At 44.4% G+C, this 25,868-nt stretch overlaps 1 protein-coding gene across 5 annotated transcripts; it reads left to right on the forward strand.

The window, feature by feature from the left end:
* The first annotated feature begins 694 nt into the window (after positions 1 to 694).
* On the forward strand, positions 695 to 8,525 carry RCAN3 (RCAN family member 3). Of its 5 annotated transcripts, none has more exons than XM_059830741.1 (4): positions 695 to 911; positions 4,691 to 4,879; positions 5,462 to 5,619; positions 6,355 to 8,525. In XM_059830741.1, the coding sequence occupies exons 1-4, from the start codon at positions 712 to 714 to the stop codon at positions 6,561 to 6,563; spliced, it is 756 nt and encodes a 251-aa protein (XP_059686724.1). In that variant the 5' UTR covers positions 695 to 711; the 3' UTR covers positions 6,564 to 8,525. The 5 variants fall into 5 exon arrangements, with proteins under 5 accessions (XP_059686724.1, XP_059686722.1, XP_059686723.1 ...); XM_059830739.1 differs by having other exon boundaries at positions 695 to 906; positions 4,686 to 4,859; positions 5,448 to 5,619; XM_059830740.1 differs by having other exon boundaries at positions 695 to 906; positions 4,686 to 4,859; positions 5,454 to 5,619.
* Positions 8,526 to 25,868: the final 17,343 nt, after the last annotated feature.

The raw sequence follows: 25,868 nt of genomic DNA on the forward strand, positions 1-25,868 counted from the left end.
TCCTTATGATTTTTGCAGCAATAGGTGGCAAAAGGTATGCTCTATTAAAATCTCTTTTATTATGTAAAAACTAGTTTGTTACATAAAGTCTTTTATTTAGTCTCTTGTTTGTTTGCACTTTTTTTCTTCCTTGACGTGTTTACTCAAGGCTATAGATGCTCTCTTACCTATGGGAAAGGCATTCTTCAGTGCTTAGGAGAAGAAAATGTCCTCACATTTGGAGATCTTGGTGTTTGTTCCCGTATCTGCCACTGGCTCGGAGAGGCTTTGGACAGATGATTTAACTTTGCTGTATAGTTGTGTTCCCATTGATTGGGAAGTGCTTTTCAGTTAATAAATAAGAAATTGCTATTAACTGAAAAGTGTGTCATGGAGAAAAGCTTCTAGAACAGTATTGTGGTTCTTGATTTATGTCAGAGGAAAGGGAGGAGAAATTTCATTTACTTGACTGAGTGATTTTATCTTCGTTTTCATAGATTGAACAGCAATGTCTTTATCCCATTTACAGAAATGGGATACAGTGCTTCTGTTTTGTGGATGAGAGAACAAGTTTCATGTCGATTTCTATTCTTTTTTGTAAAATCATTTGCCTTAAAGAACAGTCAAAGCATGACGATGCGGTATCATCACATTCTGTCCTGGTTTTGTTTTTTGGAATGGCAGGCCCCTACTAGAAGCTGGAGCGTAAAGAAGAGTTGCTTTGGGTGAACAATGCTCAGAGATACTATGAAGTCCTGGAGTGACAGCCACTCAGATCTCTACAGCAGTGACCAAGAAGAGGAAGAACAGATGATTTTTGGAGAAAATGAAGATGATTTGGAAGAGATGATGGATTTAAGTGACTTGCCTACCTCACTCTTTGCTTGCAGCGTTCATGAAGCTGTGTTTGAGGTACAGGAGGAAAAGGTAAGGTAGAGAGAGGCATATCTGGGGTATAGCATTTTAACTATAGATACAGCTATTGAACATTTTTGTCTGGATTTTCAGTGTATTACTGCATACTATAATTGCGGGGAGGGGGGAACCAACCCAAAGTATTTACCTGGTAAGCTCAGATCAGAATGACTACAGTTACCAAAGAGCAGATAATACTGCACTTCTCTGGCATTTGAAATTGCTAATAGATACACAGTGCTTCTCCCATGAAGAGCTCTTCTGATTTATTTTTGTTTTTTCTTTATCCGAGGTACCAAACCGAAGGGCAGATTTAAGTAAAATCTGGAAACAAATTTAAATGTTGTATTTCAAGGCAAGGATTCTGTTAAAACAGCATTATAAATCTGCAGGATGTGTGTTCTGATTTGAACACCTTGAAAGTGGCTTATAAAGACTTTATAATAAGCTAAATCTCCTCTGGCTTGCTAACATTCTTAGTCAGTCAAATCTGTACTTTCCCTTTGCTTCCGAGAGCATCAGGAATAATTATGTACACTACATGAGTGAGGGAAAAGAGGGGGGGCTGATATGAAAGCTTTGGTCTGTGGCTTCTTCAGTTTCAGTTTACAAAAGTACTGACAAAGCCTACAGTTTTGCTGGAAAGTTTTCAACATCTGAGGGCAAGGTGTGGTGTCAGATAGCAACTCTGAGGCATGGAGCAGCATTTCCTAAATTGTGTACTTACATTTATCCGTCTTTCATATATTTACTGTGAGCTGAATTCCTAAGCCAGTGCTCCTAACAAATGGACACAGCACATGCAAAATTAAAGGAACAGTGGTCAGTTGAGAACGTGCACGTGGTGTCACATAAACAGTTCGTAAAGCAGCTTACAGATCTCCTTTTGGGGAGGGAGGAGGTTATTACATAATGAAGCTGTTGTTCCTATAGTTTGTTTTAATTGTATTCCTGTGGCCATGAGAGACAGGTGCCAGAAAAGGCTGTTGAGTCTTTAGTGGCTTATTTTCAGATGCAATGCTTTATTTTTTTCTTTCCCATGTTTTCTAGAGAGAATGAGCTACAGTTCATTAGCCATTATTTATACCCCTGGTGTTAAATGCTTCTTTTCAAAGAGCATGAGGTGTTGCTAGCCTGTGTACGTCAGCGGAAGACTTAATTTCCAGCCTTGTATACTAGTGCTGTTTTTACTGGAAAACAAAATAGGCGATGCATAGAGTGTGTAAATCATACGTCATCTAATTTTTTAAAAAAAGCAAGATGATGTTTCCCTTTCTAGATAAACTTTTAACACACTGATGACTAATTTAAATTGTTACTGTTTCTACTAGATCAGCTTCTAGTTCAAAAGACTTTTGTAAGTGGGGAGCACTCCATTTGTTTCAGTGGTTACTACCCTTGGAAGAAGGTAGTAAAGCATCAGTTAATCAAGGGAACATTAAATAATGCACTGGATCAAGGGAGGTGTCCTAGCTTTTTCTCTAATGATACTGGGATAATTAGTTGCTGCATTAAACCACTTGTAAATTTAACCACAAATTTAAAATTTTAGATTTTTCATTTAAAATATAGTTGTAAATTGTACGGATTGTACTGGCAGCAAGCTCATCTAAGCTGATTGTCATAGCCAAGACATTAGTTTAGAATAGGTCAGAATTATACATTATATCGATAAATTGAACATTTACTATGCAGACTTCTTCCTAGTGCTTGGAAGAATAGAGGTGCTTTGATGTATCATACAGCTTTTATCTGTTTTATCAAATTGAGCTTAGTCAGCCCCTGGACACACGTTTCAATAGCTTTATTTCTGCCTACATCTTCTTCTAAAGGCTGAATGTGCAGCAAACGGCTAATGAATCAAATGGAATTGTGCTGTCTGTGCACGAGCAGAAAGCAATTTGAAAATTTGTGGGGGTTTGGGGTTTTTTTTGGGGGGGTGGTGGTGTTTTTTTGGTGGCACTTAAGGTTTTGCTGCCCAACATTCTTTTAGTTCGTTTGGTAACGCTAGCAAAACTAATAGCACTTGCACCCAGACTAACAAAATCAATCTTCCTCCCCCCTGATTTTGTAGAAGTCACAACTGTACAAAATAGATTGCCTGGTTCTGTATGTAGGTACAAATGTTTTATGCTCAGCATTTTCATTTGTTGTAAAACTTCACATAAGTGAGTGATGGTTAATATTCTGGTGAGGAGAAAAGGCTAAAAAGATACTATTGATTTGAAATCTGTGTATTTAATTCTTATGGAGCATTTTGCTCAGGTTCTGTTTCTGCCCTGATTCTTTCATCCTTTTTTTTTTTTGACATTTTCTAGCTATATTTCTGTTTTTACTGCTGACTTGTTAAAGCAACACTTTACAATTCATGATAAATTGACTGTTAAGTTATTGAATTTAATGCTGTGGTTTCCACTTTTAAGTGTTGTAAGTTAAACACACAGTATGTTTATAGAAAAACTGTAAGATGTCTAAGTTGGCATACATCTTTTAATAATTTTGTCTCTTACGTGGCATCTAAAAGTGTTTTTTCAAGTTTAGTTCCAACAGCAAAAGGTGAAAAATTCAGATGGAGTAAAAGTACATATTGTTTCTTTCTCAAATATTTACCTTTTTGAGGGTGATGGCATGATTGGAACACTGTCTTCATCATTTTCAGTTGCAGAGTTGATCCACTAGATTGCAGTTTTGTGTTTGTCAAGTACAAAATTTGGCCAGTGTGCAGAAAGAACAGGTTTTCTGATTTCAGGGTTTCTTGAGGTTGTACCGATTGGAGAAAATTGCACAAGAAAATAACATTTTCATTAAAACTAACATGGGCATTTCTTCAGTCCTATTTAAAATGAAAGCCTCTCATTCTGTAATTATTTTTACAGGGAGGAAGGAATCAACAGGTTTTTTGTAAAGGGATCAGTGTCTTTTGGAATCAAGCAAATTAACTATTGTCTTTGGAAAGAGTTCTTAATGAAAAAGTATTCCTTTTGCACTTATTTGCTTATGTGGATCTTTCTGAATAACTGAATATTATCAGAACATAGTAAATAAAATTGAAAAGAGATTGCTTGCATGCTTCTCATCTATTGATTTTGATCTCATTTTCTACAGTGAATGAAAATTTACTGTAGGAAATGTCCTAGTGCATTTACACGAGGAAAAAAATACCTGCAAATTGGGTCTTTTGTAGATCAGAGAACTAGTAAATTGAAACAGATGAAACTTAACAGTGCAGGTACTATTTTTTAAAGAACTTGAGTATAAGGTTCCATATTCAATAAAACATGATTTTTTCAATTTTTTATTTTTGTAAACGAGTGTTGTTTAGCAATAATAGATTTCTGTCTCTTCCAAAGTAGTCTGATTCATTCATCCTGAGAATTTTGACATTTTCCTTAAGCACTCATACTTTAGTCTATCTAATATGAAAAATAACTGATCTGCATGGTATTTTTGGAGATGCTTGGGTGAAAGTCATGTGCAAGTACCAGTGTTTTTGTTGATATCTGCACTTTTGAGTAACTGTCGCTAGGTGGCAGTTCATGTAGTAAGGATTTTATAGGCTTGTTCACATCAATGTGCTCTTGGAATCCAGATTTAAATAGTGAGACAAAGCAGTACTGCACTGAATACAGATTTGCATGCCGGGGTAACTGAGGGAAGTATGGAATGTGCAGGTTCAGAAGGTGACTAAGGAGATTATTGGGATTTGGGAGAGGAAAGTGAAAGGAAAATGTGTTTCCATTGGGTGAATATGTTCATTTTCTGTTTGGAGAATCTTTGTACTTCATCTCTAGGAAAGATTTGAAGCACTTTTCACAGTCTACGATAATCAAGTGACATTCCAGTTGTTTAAAAGCTTTAGAAGAGTAAGGATAAACTTCAGCAATCCAGAGGCAGCAGCAAGAGCACGGATAGAACTGCATGAAACTGACTTCAGTGGAAAAAAGCTGAAGCTGTACTTTGCACAGGTATTATGGAACACCAAGATGTTGTACATGTGTCCCTGTTTCTTCTTTGTTCCACATTTGCCCGTGAGTTTTAATTGTGCTAAATATCTGAAGTTACCTTCAACCTCATGCTTCTACACTGAAATGTATTCTTTTCACTCACTGAGAAATTCAAGTGTTAGGGGAGGGTTTTGCTTTTCAGCTTGAGTTTACAGAGTTGTAATTGGTATGGAACGGTTGTTATGTAGCGACACAAACCACCTTCCCCCATACATAAACAGAAATGTGCTGAAAGAAAATAAGTGGGTCCAAAGATCTCTTTATAATAGGTGCTTTACAGGTATATTCTTCTTGTTGGATTAGCACCTTGCATGTGTCATATTCAGCTACGTGGTCAACGCTTACATAGGCCAATTTCTTACCTGCAGCATTTCTCCAAGGTGTCATACCAAGAACTGACAAAAGCTGTACTACTTTTATTTTTAAAGCTAGGCTGAATTAAGCATTGCTAATACAGAGAATGGGCATGGATTATCAGGGAAGTAGACTAAATAAAAAGAGAATTAATATTTGTCATCTTATTCTGCATCTCCTGGCTTTTGTCTTCAGGTACAGGTGTCCAGTGAAATAGGTGACAAGTCCTACCTCCTTCCTCCACAACCTGTTAAACAGTTCCTGATATCACCACCTGCATCTCCACCAGTTGGATGGAAACAGAGTGAAGATGCAACTCCCCTGATAAACTATGACTTGCTTTGTGCTGTCTCCAAGTTGGGACCAGGTAGGAATATTTACCTGCTTTTGTCGTGTTACTTAACTTCAAAAATAGTTATCTAGGGAATTTATCTACTTACCTTTCTTTCTGTGAGAAGAAACTGAGTCTCTCTTATGTGGTGTTTCTTACTTGAATAAAATGATCCATCACTTTTTTAACTTAATTCATTAATTGATTGAAAGTATAGCACAGAACTGGGTTGTGTGGTACTAGCTCCATCACATCCACGTATGGATTTTTGTCATAGTCTCAGTATTAAGTAACAAACAAGAAGAGGAATGAAAGGTTCAGTCTTTTGCAGATGGACAGCTTCAGTTATTAAGGAAGCAAATACGTACTGTGAAAAGCAGGGAATCAGGAGGCTTAATGTTTTCAAATGCTTTTGTAGCTTTTAATTTACAAATGTCATATAAATGTATAGCATAAATGATGGCACTTAAAATATTGCATGCTGCTCGTCTTCTGATGTCTTCAGTGTTTCACAATAGTTTTTTGCATCCCTCCCTTCCTCTAAATACCAATTAAAAGACTGATGGCATTCAAAGTACAGTGTAACAGATACAGGGACTATTTTAAAACATTTAACAGGTCTGGTGAAGCGTGGAAGTTGAGCAAATTAAAGATGAGATAGGAATAAATGAGTATTTGGTTGTGTTACTGCAGATACTAAGGAGGTTTTGAGTGGCTTAATGCTTTTCTTTGGGGATGTTTTTAGCATGATTTTTGTTTGCTGCTCTTCAGGGGAGAAGTACGAGCTTCATGCAGGAACAGAATCAACTCCTAGTGTAGTTGTCCATGTCTGTGAAAGTGAGACAGAAGAGGAAGATGAAATAAAAAATCCCAAACAGAAGATCATGCAGACAAGGCGTCCAGAACCACCTGCAACAATACTGAATGAATCTAAAGCATTTGATTGTACACTGGAGGTAGGGGGTACTATGCACTGTTAAATTGTGTGATGCTCAAGATAGTATCAAAAATCAGACACTTAATGAGTACATGTGTTGATGTCTGTACTGCTGCTATATGTCATGTATAGCGACAACAGATTTTACTTGTAGTTGTCTCTCATGTTCAAGATTTTTGGATGCCAATGCTCTGAAAAGCACTTTAATTTTAGGGACTAGTCCCCCAAGTGTAGCAAATCCACCTGACTTGAAATAGTGAAAAATAGGAAGTCTGGTTGTGGTTTTCTTGGTTTTTCTTTTTTTTTAAGATGTTACCCTTTTCTTTATACTGTACAGTGTGATGTACCAAGTGCTGAAAATTGTATCTTACTGTTAGAATTGGATTCAAGAAAGTTCATTGTCTAGCAGTTAAAAGCTGATCTGTACTGGTACAACAGCTTCCAATTAATATAGCGTTAAATGCAAGTGAAATGTACTCTTTATGCTAAAATTCCTTCCCAGCTAGTAATCTTCTGAGGTGAAGATTACTCTTTGCTTTTGTCAGAAATGCCAAGTATGTGGTCTTGATTTGACATGAGGCACAAATACACGTATGGAACTAAATTCAAGTAGTTTTGCTAACTACACAGAGAAGAATGCAGGAGGAAGAACCACAGACCACTGAGAAGACAGACTCTGAGTCTGTCGCCGACACTACTGCTGCTACTATCTGTGATGGTACACCGATAGGTACGATGGTTTGCACTGCCACCTAATTAGGAGTGATTTACAATATGTAGAGGGAAATACGGATTCAGCTATTGAACGTGTTCTCTCTGAGCCTCTCCGAAAATATGGTAATGTTTGTTCCTCTACAGTCCTAGAGATGGTCTACGCTTATAAATAAATTCAGTGACTGTTATGTTATGACTAAATTATGTTAGGGGATAAAACATTTGGGGTTAATTTTTAACTTGTGCTCTTAAACTTCTCCAGTCTGTTTTGTATTTTTTTAAGACAATCAGTTGCCTGGCTTAGCCAGTTTTTATGCAGTTTCAGCCCTTGTTTGCTGTTTTTCATTAAGACTTTTTCTGTGTGGCATCCTGTCTGTCTGATAGAGCATCTGCTACTTTTGAGACCAGGACGCATCTTTTAAAATACAGATCTTTTAAGTTTGTAATCTTGTGTTAAGTGTTTTAGTAGGAGGTAAAAATGCCTCAGTATAATGACACATGCTCCTATGCTTTTATGCTATTTTATAACCAACCTTTTTTAGTCTAGACAGATTCTTCTTTTTTCTATTTAAAAAAAATGAAATTATTTGTGAACAAACCAGGCTGCTGATGTTCATATATATAAATAATTCAGAAATTGGCCTTTTTAAAATTCATTTTAGTGTGTTTCAATTCTACATGAAGTGCTCATTGAATTTTCAAAAGTGTTTTCACTTGACTGACAGCAGAGAGAAAAAGTAATGGTCATGAATTTGCATGGGCATGGTAGTTTTCAGCTCCGTATTGTGCCAGCTCGTGATCCCTTCCTGCCACCAGCTTCAAGTTGCAAAATGGGATCCTGCAGGCAGGTCCTTCTTCCAGAGGCAGGAAAAACATACATTAAAAAGGTAGGAAAATGGGTTTTGTTCATCTTGCCTCCACAGGCATGGTATTTATGTATCTCTTCAGGTATTAAAATCACTCGAAGTCCGACTTCTCTGTCTCACTGTTCCATGTTATTTAAAAAAAACCACAAACCAACAAAAAGCGTTTATTGTCAATCAGGCTTGTGTATTTTTAAAATTCCAGAAGTCCGTTTCGGATTTTCTGTGGTGTTTATATTTTGTTAATTGTTTAATTTCTACCCCATTGTAGAAGTTGCTGTAAGTAGGAATAAGTGGAAAACCTTCAGAAACAGTTTTATAAGGCAAATCAAGCGAGTAATGTTGTTAATGTATCTTGTGTAAAATGTATAACAACTTGCATTCCAACATCTTCCATTGTGTAAAGACACTTAAAATAAAAACAATGCAGTGCCATTCATGTGGTTTTTTAACTGTATTCCATATTGACCCAAGTTTGATACGTACGTTTTCTAATGGTATCGTATGCTTGTGCAATTGAGTGAACAGTCGAGATAGTTTATGGTTTTCCATAAGCAAAATACTGGAAAAATAGTGCTGAAGAAGTTGGGGATTTCAACAGAAAAATCCTGGAAAGAGCTGGGCTGAAGGAGGAACTGAGAGAGAAGGTTTTTATGGTGGTTTTGGGTGCCTGTCACAGCAGAGTTCCTTTTGGATGTTTACCTCATGTGAATTTTGAATGGTAGTTTGACCCCTGCTTAGAGAGAATGTCCGGTTTGGGTTGCAGTATTGAGCTCTGTAAAGTTTTTGTTGTAATAAAGATTACTTGTCATTACTTGTTTTCAAAAATCTCCAAGGACCCATTTCCACAGGAAGGAAATGGTCAGACTTTCTATAAAAAGTGCATGCACTGATCAACAAAATTATAAACCATCAGCTTGTTGCACTACTGCCAGGTTCCCCCCTCTCTCTCTCTCTCAGATTTGGCAAATTTCGGCAGTGTTTTTTTTTGTGTTAGCCAGTAGAGGGAAGCTGTGGGCCCTTCTTCTAACACACATCGGCGCAGTGTAATTGAATTATATTAAAAATGCTACAAAATCACATTCCTTTACTATATGTGAAGCCGTGCCTTGTTGCTGTGACGGTGCCGAGGGGCCCCATTGTGCAAATATAATGGGAGACTTTGTCTAGCGCAATGTCTGCCTCCGAATTTGTGTTGAAGGCAGGGAGGGGTTCACAGGAGCTGAAGGGAATTAGGTGGATGGCTCCTCGCAAGTACTGACACGGGTGGGCAAGGAGGAGGCAAAGCAGAGGCTTCGCAAAAAGGAAACTTGAATTTAGCCATCAGTCAATATCGGAAGAGATTCTATTCCGCTTTCACTCTGTCCATAATCTCCAGGGTGACAGAGCCTTCCCTGTAAAATTAATGAAATTCAAGTTTGCTTTATTTACTCCGTGTGATGATTCGGTAATGACCATCAGAACCTCTTTCTCTTAATCACTGACCTGCTATTAACTGAAGTGCTATTTTTAGAAGTAGGCTTGCACGGAGGCACCAACTGTGCCTAGTCCTTTCTGAGCTTGCGCTTTGTGTAAATAAATATCCCAAATTCCTTTAAAGCATTCTTTTTGAAGCAGCTGAAAAAATGTATGGTCTTTTCTTTGGACAGTCTGCATGTGTATTCTGGAGAAGAAGTTGCTGGGGTACTTTGTTTTTATTTTTTAATAGCTAAGAATGGGCCCTATTTTTGCAACCCTGTGATTACTGCTTCTTGTTCTATTCGACCTTGTTACTGAACTGCTTCCCTCCAGAAAGACTTCACGCATAAAATGTCTCTTGCTTAATTTATTCCCTGAAAGGTTGTATTTCCATTTTTGTTTGGGTTTGGATTACTGATCCTTTTTAGCCCAGAACAGAAGATTGTCTTATGACTCTTACGCTTACTGGATTTTGTTTACTTGCTCCGCTTAATGTGTAAAACTTGCTAGCAGGGGTTCATGGTCTGGTGTGCTTTGAATGTGGAAAGAGACCATGGCCAAGCCTCGTTCCCTTGGAGAAAAATGCAGAAGTATTTCCTTTACTAAACCAAACCGGAGGCGCACACCTGGCTGGATCTATGAGTCTTTGTTCCTGCGTGGGCTTACACGGCACCTGCAATACATCGTTCTGGGACTTTTCCGTGCTGCACGCGTGAAGGTCAGCCTGAGGTGCGGAGAGCCACCCATGGAGCTGGCTGGTGACGCCGAAGTCGGTGGGAGGGAACTGTGGTCCTTGATACCTCAGAGCAATGTGTGCTTAAGCAGCTGTTTAATTCTGAGCAAGATAAAATACTTTTTCTCCTGTAGCTATTGACCGAGCTGAAATCTGAGGGAGTCTGACCACAGGGTTGTCTCCTCACATCCATCACACAGCTTGAGGAAGGCTTGCACAAAGTCTGCTTGAATGTGTCCGTACCCATCACCTCAGGATGAGGGTAGAGACCTTGTGTCAGTATCGTGGTACCCTCTTCATGGAGAGACAGATGGTACCTTGTGCTTTCATGTTCATGTATTTTATTTTTAAGTTGTATTTGTACTAAGTCACACTAGAAAACATGCAGTATTTTAAAGGTTAACTAATGTCTTAAAATCCTCTTCTGAACAAGGTCTCTTGCATTTTAGCACGTTGGCATGCTGAGGCTTGCAGAAGGGAACGTTTGATTTCCTTGGTGAAGCGAAGGTATTCCAAGTGTAGTATTAGCGGAAACCCAGATGTCAGCAGTACTAGGGTGAGGCAGTGGGAAAGATACGTATGGCAATCTGTTGTTTTGCTGTGTTACATAAAATAGAAAAATAACAAATTCCTCATCCTTTCTGACTCTATAGCCAATGACTGTGTTCCTGTTTGGATAGCATGGCGGAGCAAGCAGGGCTTAGGGAGCGCAACTGGGCTCAGATGTATGTGCTCTTCTCCCGGGGCAGGTCACTTCATTGCTGCAGTTTAGTTCCATCCCTTGAAGGTGTGCCTTGTAATTTTTTTCGTGACTGTGGGTACGTGTACAGTACCGAGGTCCTGATTTCATAACCCAATTCTAGACTCAATAACAATGACTTTCTAGTCGATCGTGATATCTGTTGTAATATGTCTGTTCTCTTTTTTCTTACTCAGACAGTTCCAGTAGACTTGCTGTGCTGCCTACCCTTCTAATTGTGGGCAAACTGCAAATTTAATCAGTGGTGCTGTGAACTGACCTAATGATGCAGGAGGAGTACAAAATCTACTTGGAAGTGAAAGCTGGATGTATAAATTCAGTGAGACTAAACACAGGTCACGTCCTTATGGTTTTTTGTAAGGCTGCAAAGCGGGCCTGTAGTTCCTAATCAAGCGTTACATTAGGTCCTCTGGCATTCATTGACTTCATTAGGATTGTTCTGAAGCATCCCAGTATCTCGTTTGATCCTCCACTAACACTGCTAACGGGATAAGATCGGGATTGACCTGTAAACCGAGTAACTGATGTTGAAAGCAGAGCTTTATATGTAACAATGTATAAACCTGGTGTATGGCTCTATCTAGTAGTATAAGGGCTATAAATTTAGGACCTGGTGAAGGGCTTGTTCCCAAACAAGCACTTGGGAAAGTCACGCCCTCCCTCTCTTTTGCCACATAGCTTTTACAGAACACATTTGCTTTTACTGAGCTTTTACTTGGCTTCACTGTAGATGTTCACACCCCTTCTCAAGCATTGTAGCAGAGATGGCACTTAATAAATTAAGGTGGTTTTTTTTATAGTTGAAAGGATACTTAGCGCATTGGGATGCCTGGAAACAATTACACTGGGCTTTTTCTAGTTTGTTCTGCTGTGTGCCATTTCATTCCAGTGGGACCCTCTATATTTATTTTCAAATGTAGATGATGTTTCATAGAGAAACTCCGAGGGTGTTTACTTGAAAGGAGAACATGTAATTGTCTTTCCTCAGATACCTGCCACAAAGGGAACGTACTTGTTTAGAACAAAGCAGTGAATCGGGAGATTTGAATGCTGCTTCAAACTCTGCCTTGGCTTTCTGCAAGGAAGGAACATAATCGAGCTTCTGTTGCAGTTGACAGTCTTGCAGGCTTGGTATTATTTTTCAGCAATATTTGAAGGGATGGGAGGGAATCATGCTGCCTCCTGTTTTGTCCTCACCAGAGAGACTGCTGTGCACTAGTGCAGATACTGGCCCTAGATGGAGTTTCTCCAGACCTCCTGCTTTAGGGAGATTCTTCTCCAGCCCACGTGGGTGGAAAGAGCTGTTACTTCTCATGCATTTGCATTTGTCCTGCTGTCACTGTGAAGTTTGTGGTGTCTGCCACGCGCAGCACAGCGTCGGCTACGGACGTGTTGCGATTCTTCCTGGTGCCCTGAGTCGTTCACTGGCTCATTTCATTCCTTCTGTGTTTGACTCCCAGTGGCACCTAAATGCTCTTGCTGTACTGTCATGACTCTGATGTCAGAGGTGTCCGACAGCTCAGCTGAGCAAAGGTTATGCAAAATACTCTTTCTGTTTTTTATTTCCATGAAAAACTACTTTGACTTCCAGAACGGTAAGATTGAGAAGCTTTTGTGCTGCAAAATGCTATGCCAGTTCCATAAGCACAGCAGCTGAGCTACGCTTGGTCTCTGAGCCCTCTCCTTTTGTGTCTAAACTGTGAATCCGTTTTTCCATCTATGGAATTATCAACAACAGATGAAACAGAGCAAAGAAAATGAGAAATTAGAGGCCTGAAGCCCAATGCTGGTAAACAGTCCCAAATTTTTCCAGAAATGCTATTGTTTAGAGCTTTGATTGAGCTAATATAAAATATTGCACGCAGTGAAAGCAACGCTTTTGGAACAGCTGAACCTTCAAAATGTGCTAAGATGACCCAGAGTCAGTGATCAGGCTAGTAGGGCTTAATGCTAAAGTCACACTTATACAGCGTTAGCTGGGCTTCCAGCAAGTATCTGTTGACAGCCAGGCTCTGGAACCTCGTTAGGAAGAAATTCCTGCGTGCGCAACATCTTCCAGCTTCACAGTTTCACCCAGCTGCTGAAGATGGCCTCACTTTCTTCTCGGGGGTAGCAGCAAAGGCCACGAAGCCCTCTTCAAAGAATGCAGAAATGGCCAACGGACTGCCCTGGAAATAGCTGACTCTGGAGACGAGGGGGGGCTAAGTGTGTGTGTGGGTGTCTTCAAAATTTCAGTCCCTTTCCAAAACTCACCTTGAATTGAATCTCAGCTTCATCAAGGCGGCCAACAGCTCCCTGAGGAGCAAGATTAGGTAAGAGCCCGTGCTTCTGGCTAAATCCGGCCTCTGAGACCTGGCAGCTTTATAGGGCGTGCCATGCTGTATGTATTTGTATAAGCTCATAAATGCTCTGAAAGGTTTATCGCAAAGGTAGGCAAGAAAGCGTTTGCGCTGAGTCTTACTTTGCCTGCTAGGCTCTGTGCGAGGCTGGGCAGCTGCCTCCATTGCTTAGGATTGTTTGGGATCCAGTTGTGCCTTCCATCAGATCCAGACACAGGAGATTTGCTCTGGTTTGATCCTGGAGGAAGGAACAGGGGATCTGGAGAAGAGCTTACAATGTACCTCGCTACTCTGGTTTTCATCGCAATTCACAAATACAAGAAGAAAGGAATTTGGTGAAAATAGGGAACTTTTTTCCTCTTTCCACATTAATGCGCTCTGCCCAGCAGACACAGTGGCTGGTGTCTCCTTTCTTGTACTATTTAACTTGAGTGAGGACTATTATTATTAATTATTATTAACTTAGATGTAACTATTTGTACCTCTTCCAAGTTACAAGTGCACACTGTTGAAAGAATCCCCTTCTACTCGAGAGAGAGATACAACCCAGGGAAAGTATGCAGCCGGAATACCACTCCTGTTCCCAGATGAGATCCTCATGTTCTTTCTTGTTTATGCAGATTGAGGCAGTAATTGTGAAGAAACCAATCAAACTAAATTTATTCCCTTGAAAAGATAAATGGTGAGTAATCCTTACTGAGATTGCAATCTGTGGTTTTAAGGAGCTGCAGTATCTGCAGGAGGTTTTAGTGTGATTGAGGCAAAAGGATTTAGCTGGCAGTGACTAATGTGGGTTTTTGTAGCTATACAAAAAAAATTTTTGCTAAATAATTGGATCTTGAAACACTTAATTCTTAAACTGTGGTGAGAAAGCCTCTGTGGTTTTGTTCTATGGCGTTCTGCTTGGGGTTCAGCGTAGAAAACAGTCCATCGTGAACACCAAACTGAAGCAAGACCTGTATAAGCAGAACAGAAATGTTTCTTTAGGAGAGAAGTATCTGTTTACTGCCATGGCAGGGGCTATTTTGTTTGTTCTTTACCATCTTCACTTGGACTTGCGCACCAACTTACAAAATAGAGGGTGGGGCTGTTGCTTTCTCTTTGGTGCAGGCACTGAGGTGACGGGCACCAAGGCAAGTTTAGGTTTATGAACGCAAGTTTAGGTTTATATGACATCTTTATCAACGGCTCCCAAAGTGCTTTACGTGGTGAAACTTGCGTACCTGATCAGCATTTGTATTTCTCCGGAGCTGGATCAGGTGGGCTGTCAGCTGTGGATGTGTTTGCTGCCCTTTCTCTGCTTCCTCCAGCCAGCTCGAATAAGCAAATCAGGGGAAAGGCATACATTTAGGGGTGTTTTGTTCTGCTCCGACTCCCAGCTCAAAGCACCAAGTAACCAAAGACGTTACGCAGCCAGAGCTGGGGAGACCCGAAAGCCCGCCTGGGTCTGGCCCATCGCTTTCTGGTAGTACGTGTGTACCCAATGCTCAGAGCATCCCTGTGATAAGATGGTTTCATTTTCAATCTGTTATTTCACAGAGTGGAAAAATACGCGGTGAATCGAGTGGAATTAATGGTATCTCCTGCTTTCAGTATGTCTTTCTTTGTACTGAAAAGAGTGTGTAATACCAAGCGCTGCATTTAGATACTAACGCGCCTGGTCTGGGCAGAGAGCGCGGCCCCAAGCCCAAGCAAGATAAGGGGATTTTGTACGTTTGCAGTGAGATGTAGCGCCAGGTATCACGTTTCTTTACATAACTGAGTTGCTGTACATACGTGAGGGAAACTAGAAATGCTTTTAGAACTGGGTCTGGATGGGAAGAGAGAGTCCTGGCAGAAGAGCTGCCTGGCTCCAGCGGGGTATGAGCCATCTCCCATCTCACGCTCCCTGCTGTGGCACTCGCTTTGGAGTGCTGCATCATGACTGCTTTGCTCCCATGGGATCTGTCAAGGGCACTCCTCCACCACTGCCTCACGAGTGGCCTAAAATGAAGCATTTCTCACGCAGGAAGAAGCTGAGAGCTGCAAGGTTAAGGCAGCACCTCATTTTTCATCCCAACTTCTCTGCAGGCTGCGCATGCAGCCTGGGATGGGGCGGTCTCCTGAGGTTGCCATCTTTTGTGAGTCTCGGTTGTTGGTGCTTCCTCTAAAGCAGCAACTTCTGGAGAAACATGATTGTGTAAGAATCTTACCAGAGTTTTTTTGTCTGTTTATTCTTTCCTTCATGGCTGCAAAGGAAAAACTGTGATTTAAACACTAGAAAGAACTATCCCTGTGAATGTTGATACATATGCTAAATTTTGTGATTTTTAAAATGAGCTCGTGATTTTTGGAGCCAGCTCCTGATTCCTCTTTCTTCTATTTGCTTATCTGACCCCAGCTGTGGGCTGGAGAATTTCTGGTCCTCCCTTTGAAGGCTTCATTTAAAGGTGGACAAGGAAGGCACCTACTTGCCAGCTTCTGTCAGTAGTAGGTTCTCCAGCTTTGAAAATATTTCAAGTGTGAGATTAAATCTTATGCCCTTTAGATCTCTTAATCTTTCCCTCTGGCAGACCCAGCAGTAACAAGCCGGTGCTCTCCTTCCAAGCCCTGCCTCTGTCCACCAGCGATTCATTAATGAGTTTGTTTGCTTTAGCAATGCCTTATCGGTGAAACACTGAGAAATGTGCCCGTGCTGGTGTTCTGCAGAGGCTGCGATACCCGGGCTCCATGGCTGCAGACGCTCGTGCGTTCAGACCAGTCGGCACAAGTTTTGTCCTCTGCGCTACTGGAAGTGAAAGACGCCCGTGTTTGGAGGGCGAGAAGGGTTCGGGAGGAATCTCAGCCCCGTGGAGCTGCTGGAGAGGCTGATGTGGAGGGATGGAGCAGCCACTGGAGCGTGCCCTCAGGGAGGATGCTGGGGAGCGATGCACCGTTCCCCGCTGGGTTCGATGAGAAGCTGCCTGCTGTCATCGCCCGACTTCTTGCGTGAAGGCGTGTGTGGGACCTGCAGCAATCCTTACTCCTCTTGCTCCAGGTGGCACAAACCAAGCATTTGAAACTCATCTTGCCGGGAGCCCCAGCTTTCCCAGAGCCGTCCCCAAAGAGAAGCTGTATACATGGTAGAAAATCATGGATCTATGCTCATGTCAGTGGCTGTCTCTTGCTTCAAACTCAAGCAAAACTCCAGGCCAAGGGTGCCGGCCCAGACCCTCACCCTGGACTTTGTTGCCCACGTTACGCAGCAGAGACAGGCAGGAGCAGAAGAGTTTCGCTCGAGTGGCATGTTACAAACCCAGCAGCACGCGGAAATCCCTTCTTCTGACGAATGCATTAGGAAACATGCAGATAAACCCATCTTGTTACGCAAACCAGGGGTAGCTGATTAACTGTTACTTGTAAAATCTTGAAGTTAGGAAGTCGTTATCCCACCGCACAATCTACGCCAGCTCAGACAAGGTCTGGTCTGAGGATTCACAGGTTTAAATTGCCAAAAAGCAGTAATTCATAGATGCGCTTACAGTCAAACCTTCAGTCTAGTGAAGTCAGTCATGGATGGAAGCTGGGTAGCCATGAGTCATGTACTCTGGTCTTCCCAAGAAATCCGCTACAAAGGTTTACGGACTGTTACGAAGCCTGTTGCTGCCATCCCCTATGGAGGCAGGATTTTGTAACGGGCAAGTTTCATCCCAATGTTTCAGGTTGCTTTATAACGGAGATCAGCGGTGTTAGTTCTGGCTGCAGATGGGGAAGCTGAGATGCAGGAGAGGAGGAACGTCTTCTCCACGGCAGCTCAACAATCATAAACCATGAATTGAGCCCAGAGCGAGGGCTGCAGGCTTGTTAATGTGGTTTCCTGGTTTCTGGTGGGAGCAGCATCAGGCCCCAGGCAGGGGACAGGTCCCTTTTATAAGTGTGATTTCCATATGAAAAATGCGGACTGTGGTCACACGCTTCTTCCCCACTCGTTAGTGGGAAATGCAGAATAAAGCCAGCTGAGTACAGGTTAAAGGCAAGGATCCCTTTCCAGTTTGATCCTTTTGATCCTACTAATGAGTAGACAAAACCGCTTGTTCGTGCTTTAGGATGGATGTGTTTGGGATTTTCCTCCCAACGTGCCTGGAAGACCTTTGGGCACTGAAGTCCTCCAGAAGCGGGACTGTTTCCCGACGCTTTGAACCCCAGCGGGGCCTGATCAGGTGCCGCCTGCCTCCACGCGACCCCTCGCCAAGGGGGAACCGAAACCCCGCACTCCGGAGAACCGGACAGGCACACCCGCTCCGGGCAGGGCCCGATGCGGGGTTTTCAGGAGGCACCCACCGCTCTTCCAGCTCCGCTCCCCGGCGGGGTCACTTCTGGCTGGGCCAGCGGGTTTCCTTCCGAAACTCCTCAACCGCGGCCCCGGTCTGCCCGAGCCGCTTCTGCCTCCGCCCCTCTCCCCCTTCCCTCCTTCCCCCCCGCGGGCTGCAAACCGGGGCTCTGCCCGCGCCGGGGACCCCCCCGCCGGTCCCGGGCCGCAGCGGGGCCGCGCTCCCCGGGGCCGCCGGCGGAGGGAGCCCCGGCCCCGGCGGGGCGGCGGGAGGAGGCGCGGGCGGGTGCGGAGCGCTGGAGCCCGCAGCATCCCCGCGCGGGGCCGGCGGGGCCGGAGGCACGTACGTACTGCGGTATAAAGGCAGCCGTTCCGCCCCGAAGCTCCGAGTTCCCGGAGTTGCTGTCTGCTGCCGGTGAGACGGCTGTAGGCAGTCGTTTCGGTGGGGTTACTCCGGCTGTACGCGTACATACTGCGGTAAACGCTTCTACCTGCAGCAGAGTTCTTCATCGGTAACTCTGAACCAGAAATCCAGAGCAGACTCATGGTAGGATTTTCTGCTGAACTGCTGCTTTAGCAGCTGTTTCATTAATCAGAAACCTTTAAGGTACGGGGGCTGGAACTGACCTGGCAAGGTGCTTCCTCCCCAGGGAGAAGTCTCCGCGTCTGCTGGGAAGATTATTCTCTCGCTAGCAGTGTCCTTTCATCACTGCGGATACGCTGAATCTCTTGTCCTGCCTTATTCAAGCCCAGCACCACAAAGAAGGTTTTGTTGGTGGGTTTTTGTTTGGTGGGGGTTTTTTCTTGGTTAAATCTGCTGAGCGGTGCGCTGGAGAGGGCTGGCAGACTAATATTTAACATGAAAAGAACTAGAAAGCTTGGAGCATTGTGTTACAGTTCGCTGAGCGTCTCCAGCACGGAACAAAACTATACTGCTTTCATTACTCGGGAACGTGCTGAAGTTGCTGACGGGTTTGAACTGCGATTTCTGGTTTTTCATGGTAATTAATGTACTTAATGCCCCAGGAAGTTCTTGCTAAAGGAAGCATAGTAAACAATTTTCACTAGCGTGATGCATTGTGCCGGATCGAGTGTTTGGGCAGGAGGGTTTGATTTAGTGATTAGAAACCAGAAGACAAAGGCAGTGCCGTACGCGGTGACTTTGTGGTCCCAGAGGAATTATTGTCTTGCTGTGCAGAGAGGTAACCGGGCTGTGCTGCCGGGTTTAGACACTGAGGGCTTGCCAAGCGCTTTGAACGGTTCTGACGGAGGATAGGGTGTACGTGTGAAGTACCGCACTGTGCGTTTGTCTACACAGTGTTCTTGGAAGGGCAGACTGTGCCTCACTGCTTCAACAAGTCTGCGTGTGCAGTACTTGAAGAAATCTTGCGACTGCTTTTGTTGTGCTGTTTGTGAAGTGAAAGGAGTTGCGTTCCTCTATTGCATACAGAATTCTCTATGTATTTTTTCATACAGAAAAAGCAGAAGGATATGAAGCTTATGGAGGTTCTTAGAACAGTGTTGAGATCTGTGTTTTTCTGGTAGATGAACAGCTTGAATTGCAGAAGATCCAGTCCAGTAGCTGGGGAGCGCATTGTACCACCTGCTGAGCTGCGGGCAGGACACCCGTCCTACAACCCCAGTCCACAACTGACAGTCGACTCGGCTCCTCTGTTGGCAGTAATTCCCGCAGGTTTCCAGCCCAGCCCTGCTCCTGTCCGTCTGCTGCTGCTGACAGCACAACTTTTATTAGTTACACTCAATTCTTCTTCTCACTTACGGCAATAAACAACTAATCAGTCAGGATTTAGTGCCCAAAGGAGCTGGAGAGGCCGTGAGTGATACACCGAGTGCCTACAGTGGGCTCAGCTCAGCAGCTGCTGTGCTTATGGGCTGAACCCATCAACGCTGAACACCCGGCGGGGTGCTGGCGTCTGCCCAAAGCAGCCCCTGCTCCCCAGGGTGATACTGCACGTGCTGGGATCTCGGGCCCTTGTGCCAGGCTGGGATCGGCGTGGCTGAGTGCGGCTGTGTTGGGAGGGGGTTTGGTGGGGGCTGGCAAGTTAACCTTGACCTGCCCTATTGTTGGGCATGTGGGAGAGGAAAAAAACACAGTGGGGATGACTGTGCTGCTTTTATTGAGTCACAGAAATCAGGAAATGCAGCCAAAACCTATAGGTTTGTTAAGCCTCTTGCAGGGAGAGATGATATGAGGTATGAATGGAGATCACAGAGGAGGAAAGCAAGGAAAAAAACCCTGCTGGGATGTCTGAGTCATCCCGTTTCCCACTGACATACATAGCTTAATGTTTTCACAACCACCACCATGGAGCAACGAAGTTATAACCTAATTCCAGGGCCCTGGAGTCACGGTGCTTCCTCGCTGTCAGCGGCTCGGGGCCAGCTACCAGGCAGGGATCCCCCTGCCCAGCTACGAGGTTGATGGTGCAGTTGCTTCACGTGCCAGGCTGGGCGAGTGGGCAGAGGAAAGGGGCTCTGCCTTTATCACAACCCCCTCTTTGGATGGAGACAGCCCCCGGGACCAAACACACGCCTAGATTCATCCCACCTAACATCAGCGTCCAACCACTCAACTGCGTGCTTGCAAAGAAGGTGATTTTTTGGTGGGATTTGGCAGCGCTCAGGCTGCGGAGGGTGAAATGAGCCCACGGATCATCACAGCAGCGCTGGGGGACTCGGGCTGCCCATCATCTGCTGTGCCGATGCGAAGCGCCGCAGCCTTGCGTGCCGCACAGCTGTTCGTGCTTCTGCTCGGAGCAGAATAGAAACTCAAATAATCACTTGGAAAGACAAAGTTTCCTATTTACTTATTAGTCTGTAATGGAAGCCTCAAAACTCTTGACCTAGCAAATGTATTTGTCTTTAGAAAAGAAAAACGAACACCCGTCTGCCAGCAAACAGGAGCCGTGTTGATTCACGCGCTACGGTTTGTGCTGATAAATGCAGAGAGCCGTTCTCTGACATGAAAGGCAGCTCAGGGTGTGAACTCATTCCAGCCTGCTGTGGGTCACGGTGCGAGCCGCGGGTGTTTGCTCTGTCCGATGGGAATCTCGGTGTAAGGTAAATCCAGAAGTAGCTGTTCCCATCTCTCTGGCTCTGCTGGACATAGCGGGGGGTGCCTGGAGGCACATCTGGGATTGCTTTCCGCCTTGGATTTGTTCCTGGCATCTACGTGCCATGGGGTAAGTGACTTGCTCACAGGCAACGAAGGGTTCAGAGAACAGAAGGGACTGGCCAGGGAGGTGTGCGATGGTATGGGAACTGGGAGAAGTGGTTTTCCAGCCTGGGATCCCAGTCCTGGTTAGGGCAAATCATTGAGAAATGATACAGGACTCCAGCCATGGTTGAGTTTGACTGGGAAGGAATGTGGAGGATTTGCTATAGATTTCAATGCATTTGACTTGTGTGTCTCCTTTTTCTGATTGTTATTGTCCTTACGAGTCTTCATTTGCTCCAGGTAACTCCTTTTTCCTTCTCTTGTCACAAGTGGCTGACAGTATTTTAGCAGCTCTTTCTCCTGTGAGACAAGTTCCCCGTATGTCTGGGCAAAGCCCAAGATGTTTCTCCTGCGTTTCCCCTCTTCTCTTTGGGCTGGGCTCTTTACGAGAGGTCACTGATACCGGGGGGAGATGAGGTTGTGTATATATGGTTATATGAATATATTTCGGTGTCTCTAAAAACCTCCTTGTTCTTCATTGCCAGAACCACCAGGGAAAGCTGCTTTGCTGCACGCGTGTAACTTGGCCAACCCTTTACAGGGAAGGGATGCAAACTGGCCAGACAAGATATAAAAACTCCCTGAACTCTGGGAGACTGTAGAATGGGATCTGATTCCAGATCTGCCCTGTGCTAGTGATATTAATTCACGTCACGCTGTTCTCCAGCTGGATACAATGCTTTGACATTGTTTTTGTGGTTTCTGTCGGTCCTGTTCCAGTAACACGAAATGGGCCATTGAGTTCCTCTTCTCTGAACTGCCCGTGAGAACGGGGCTGAGGCGTGACGGCTGTCCCGCGGTGCTTTGCAGAGTGGCAAGCCACTGCCTGGCTCGGCATCTGCCGGGCACCGGCTCAGGGGGGCGGTGGCTGCACCCGGCAGCTTGTTCCCAGGATTTCCAAGCCCATCCTTGCCCCGTTCCGGTTCCTCTCCCCTGCCGCTTCCTCTTCGTCTCTGGGTTCTCCGGATTCCTGGCTGATGTGTAAGAGCCTCCCGAGCGTTCCTGTTGTGCCAGGTCACGCTGTGAGCAAGTGCCAAGCCTGGCTACGGATACCCACTGCTGACGAGGGTCCTGATGTCTGGGCCAGGCCCTCGGCTCGGCGGAGACTTCTGCTCGCAGGAGAGCGGAGCTGCAATATCTAGTTCTTTGTGACACAAGTTTTGACGAGCAGAGAAATGTTTTGTCTCCCAGAGCAGTTCAGCTGGCCGGAGGGGTGGTGTTTCGAAGGTCCAGGACCACACCGAGACGTGGGTTTATCCAGCTCTGGACTAGCAGGGAAATGCTCCTCTATTTTTCTATTGCTGGTTCCTCTTTTTCTTTCCCAAGCAATCTTTGCCTTGTCTTTTCTGAGGAGCTCTGGAGCTGTAGGGAGCACGCAGAAAGCACACCTTGCACGGCAGAGCAGGAACGCAGATTCAGACCAATTCAGTCTGGGTGAGACCCCAGAAATCAGGCGGTTGATCTGGAAGTGGTGGGACATTTTTTCTCTAAGTGACCATAGTTACATACTCCATTTAAAGTTACATGTATTGAAAACTTGGGCCCTGAATGAAACCGATCTCTCCTGTGCTGCGATTCCTTTACCAAACCACAGTCCCTTGGTTTTTGTTTGGTTTTTTTCTTTCTTCCTTTCTAATTGGGAACTATTTGGGATCTTCCATTTAATACTCGACTGTCAGACGATGCCTGTTTCTGACCTTTAAATAAAAGGGTCGATGCTGCAATTCTCACACTCAGAGTTTCAGTCCTAATCCCCTCTCTCTTGCTTTGGAGCATTTATGGGTTATGCCCGGAGTAAAGCAGATGCCCTGATGGAAAATCCAGGTGAGAGAGGATTTCTACAACAGTGTAATCTCCGGAACTGCTCCAGCCTTTCAGTGAACGGCAGATCCAGCAAGGTACAGAGCCTGGTAGTCATTTCTGCAAAAACACTGCTGAATCTGCGATGTTTTCTTTAAACTCTCTTCTGTAGGAATCTGAAAAGCTGTCGGCAGTCTTCCAGTGATACTGCTGAAGAGCTGAAATGAGTCCTGCGCTACCAGGGCCTTTTCTAGAGCATTACGTGCACAAAGCAGGCTTGATTTTCCCCTGCAAGACCAGCAGCAGACCGTCCTCAAGGGCAGGCTGCTTTTTTGTGGTTTATTTATCCACTATGGTTTAGTTTCTCCACTGAATTTGCCACCAACATGCACTTTGCTGGGACTCCTTTGAACAGCGGCGACAAATTGTTGGGTATAGTGTGATTTGAGGGATGCGTGACACGATGCCGCTGACTTTAACCGGGGGTTCAGCTCAGATTCATTTTCTTGCTTTCCATTTGAGTGCACAAGTTGATGGTTTCTAAAATTTGTCACCTTGAGTCTCATTCACCCTCCCCCGTGAGTCATTCCTGCCTTGAGATTCATATGGGTGCCTGGAGGCATTTTCCTCCTTTCTGAATCAGTTTTTTTCGGGGTAATATTTAACTGCTAATTACACATCCTTCCCTCCTGCGCCCCCCACCTGAGTGCTCCCGGGAACACGCGCGGTGCGTGGGACCTTACCAGCGCGCAGTGGGTAGAGCCACCGTATCGCCAGCAAAGAGTCCGGACGGTGTCGCGTTTGGGGAGCACGTGTGGGCTTTGGAGCTCCTGTGATGCTTTGCATCTGCTGCAACAGTCATCGCTTTTTAAGTGCGTGAGTGCGGGTGGATTTTCTTCGCCCGTTGCTGTGGTGAGTCTTGCAATGCACCGGACTGCATTTTTCATTCCCAAATCAGAGGTTAATCATGCTGCCAGGCACTGGTGGGAGCTGCTGCTCAGAAATAGGGTTCTGCTAATATCTCTGTGCACGGAAGGGACCTGAGCTCTGCCGAGTCCGGATGAGCTGGGAATCAGCCTGAGGCTTCGTCCTGTACTGTGAATTGGCTGTCCCTCATGTCCCTCATGTGGATTTTCCTGGCTGAATTGTGTGCGTGTGAGCTGCCTCTAGCACCTAAGCAGCTTTTCTGGGATGCAGTGGTACATCTATACCAACTTGCTGTAAAATGTAATACAAAAGTTCATCCGATCCCTTCCAGAAAGCACGGCACTTACTGCACAGGGGATGTATCCCAGATTTCCAGATGTGCAGCCATATTCTGAGCTATTCAATCTGTGCAGCGATGACTGAAATGGAGGATTCCCAGATATCAAGGGATAGAAAACTCTCAATATCTGCTCGGAGAAAGCCTTCTGGTGGAAAAGCACATCTGAGGGAAAAAAAAAGATGTATGGTCGTCTTGACACAGTGCAGAGAACTGTGCGCTAGCTCTGGCCCCGAAGGAGGTACACATCCCTCGCGTGTCGTGCTGCACCGTTAGAAAAGGGGCAAAACAAGAGGTGTTACAGACACTGCCTGAGCCTTGGAGATCACTTCATGAACCTGGAAATGGGTGTGCTCACTCTGTGCGTTGTTTTGCTTTAGGTCTTGAGACACTGTTCTGTGTTGTTGGGAAGTAAGGAATCCTTCCTCCAAAAAAAAGCCCCACCAAGCCGGGTATCGCACCTTTCCCTCTTTGTTATAATAAGGTGGATCCCATGAGACTTCTTACTTGCCAGCTCTTGATTACACCACTCGTAGCTGTTAATTCAGCATCTCGTGTGTGTGCAGTCATAAGTTAAAAATGTAGAATAAGAGCCCTCTAATAGTAACTAAAAAAAGCTGCCGACAAAAGAAAACCTCTAGCATTCCTTTCAGAAATAAGCTGCAAAATTACTCCCAGGTCTCTTTTGATATCTGATATATTATCTGTGCGTTGCATGTAAATGGAAGTTTTGGTTTAAAATGTTAATTCGTTGCCTCTTAATGAATCACTTCAGATCTGAACGATGACGTAGCTCCGTCTTCTGCAAATGCAACCATTGGCCCAAATGATTTCTTGTAAATGTCTTTTAAAAAGCCTTACTATATAATCACAGCACATGAAGCAGACCATTTTCTTTTGGATGATGTATTAGTTTAAAATTTCAGTCTTACTTAGCATGTCGGGATGGAAGGGGTTTTTATGCATCCCGACTTCCACGGGTCTGCCTGGAAACTTAAGCGGTAAAGCGTCCCTGGGTCCAGGCTGGGAAATCCCAGACAACCGGCCAGAGCTGGTGGGAAGTTCTAGATGACACATACGGTATTTGTCAGTGAAAGAGGGGGAGTTAGGGTGTTTAAAAAATAAAAAAATTCAACAACAAGCATCTGAGTTCAACCTGACAGGCCCCGCTGATGAGTTCTGTAACCCGACTGGAGGTTCCTTTTGAGCAGTGCAAGCTTTGGGCTGCCGGAACTTCAACAGCGTGGCGGTGGCTTGGTGGGGCTTTGCCATTTTAAGTTCAAATCCTGGTTCTGACATGTATTTTGCAAGTGTCTAAGCAAGTCTTCTAATCCGAGCGTGCCTTAGAGCCTGGCCTGGAACCAGTGGGAAAATACCTCTGGCTTGTTTTGCTTCCATACCCTGGCTCGTCTGCATAGGCAGTCCTACCGTGAAGGATCTACGAGTGGTTTTACGATGTGGATGCGCTTTGCTGAACACGGTGGAGTTACTGTAGTTCCCATGAATAAGTGCATTCACACAGAGGGAGAGGAGAAACGTGTGTGGCCCAGCATTTTAAGGCAGAATATTAGAATTGGGCAATCTGCAGTTCACGGTCCAGTTTAGACATTGCTCCTGGGCAAGTCAACGCCAAAGTCTGTCTGGTTCAAATTTCCAGGCACGGCTTTTGAAACGAGGGTGTTCCTTTCTGGGGACCTGTCCGCACTTCCTCGGTTCTTGTCACCTGGGGGAGCTGAGGGGTTTTAGCCCCTCTCAAGGTATAAGCCACGCAGGTAGAATTACTGTTGGTTTTTTTCTTGGTGCTGCTACTGCACAGTAGAGTTGCCTGCAGTTTGTGTAACTTTGTCTTGGCAAGGAAATGAAATGCTTTTAATATGTGTTTTAACAACAG

Source organism: Gavia stellata, chromosome 29 (assembly GCF_030936135.1).
Source record: "Gavia stellata isolate bGavSte3 chromosome 29, bGavSte3.hap2, whole genome shotgun sequence".
In the NCBI taxonomy this organism is placed as follows: Eukaryota; Metazoa; Chordata; class Aves; order Gaviiformes; family Gaviidae; genus Gavia; species Gavia stellata.

Bases quoted from the DNA above. Each gene is read 5' to 3' on its own strand.
- RCAN3 (XM_059830741.1), top strand. From the start codon at position 712: ATGCTCAGAGATACTATGAAGTCCTGGAGTGACAGCCACTCAGATCTC. The intron at 4,880-5,461 runs GTTGTACATGTG...ACAGGTGTCCAG, and splicing joins GTATTATGGAACACCAAGAT to TGAAATAGGTGACAAGTCCT. The intron at 5,620-6,354 runs GTAGGAATATTT...GCTGCTCTTCAG, and splicing joins TGTCTCCAAGTTGGGACCAG to GGGAGAAGTACGAGCTTCAT.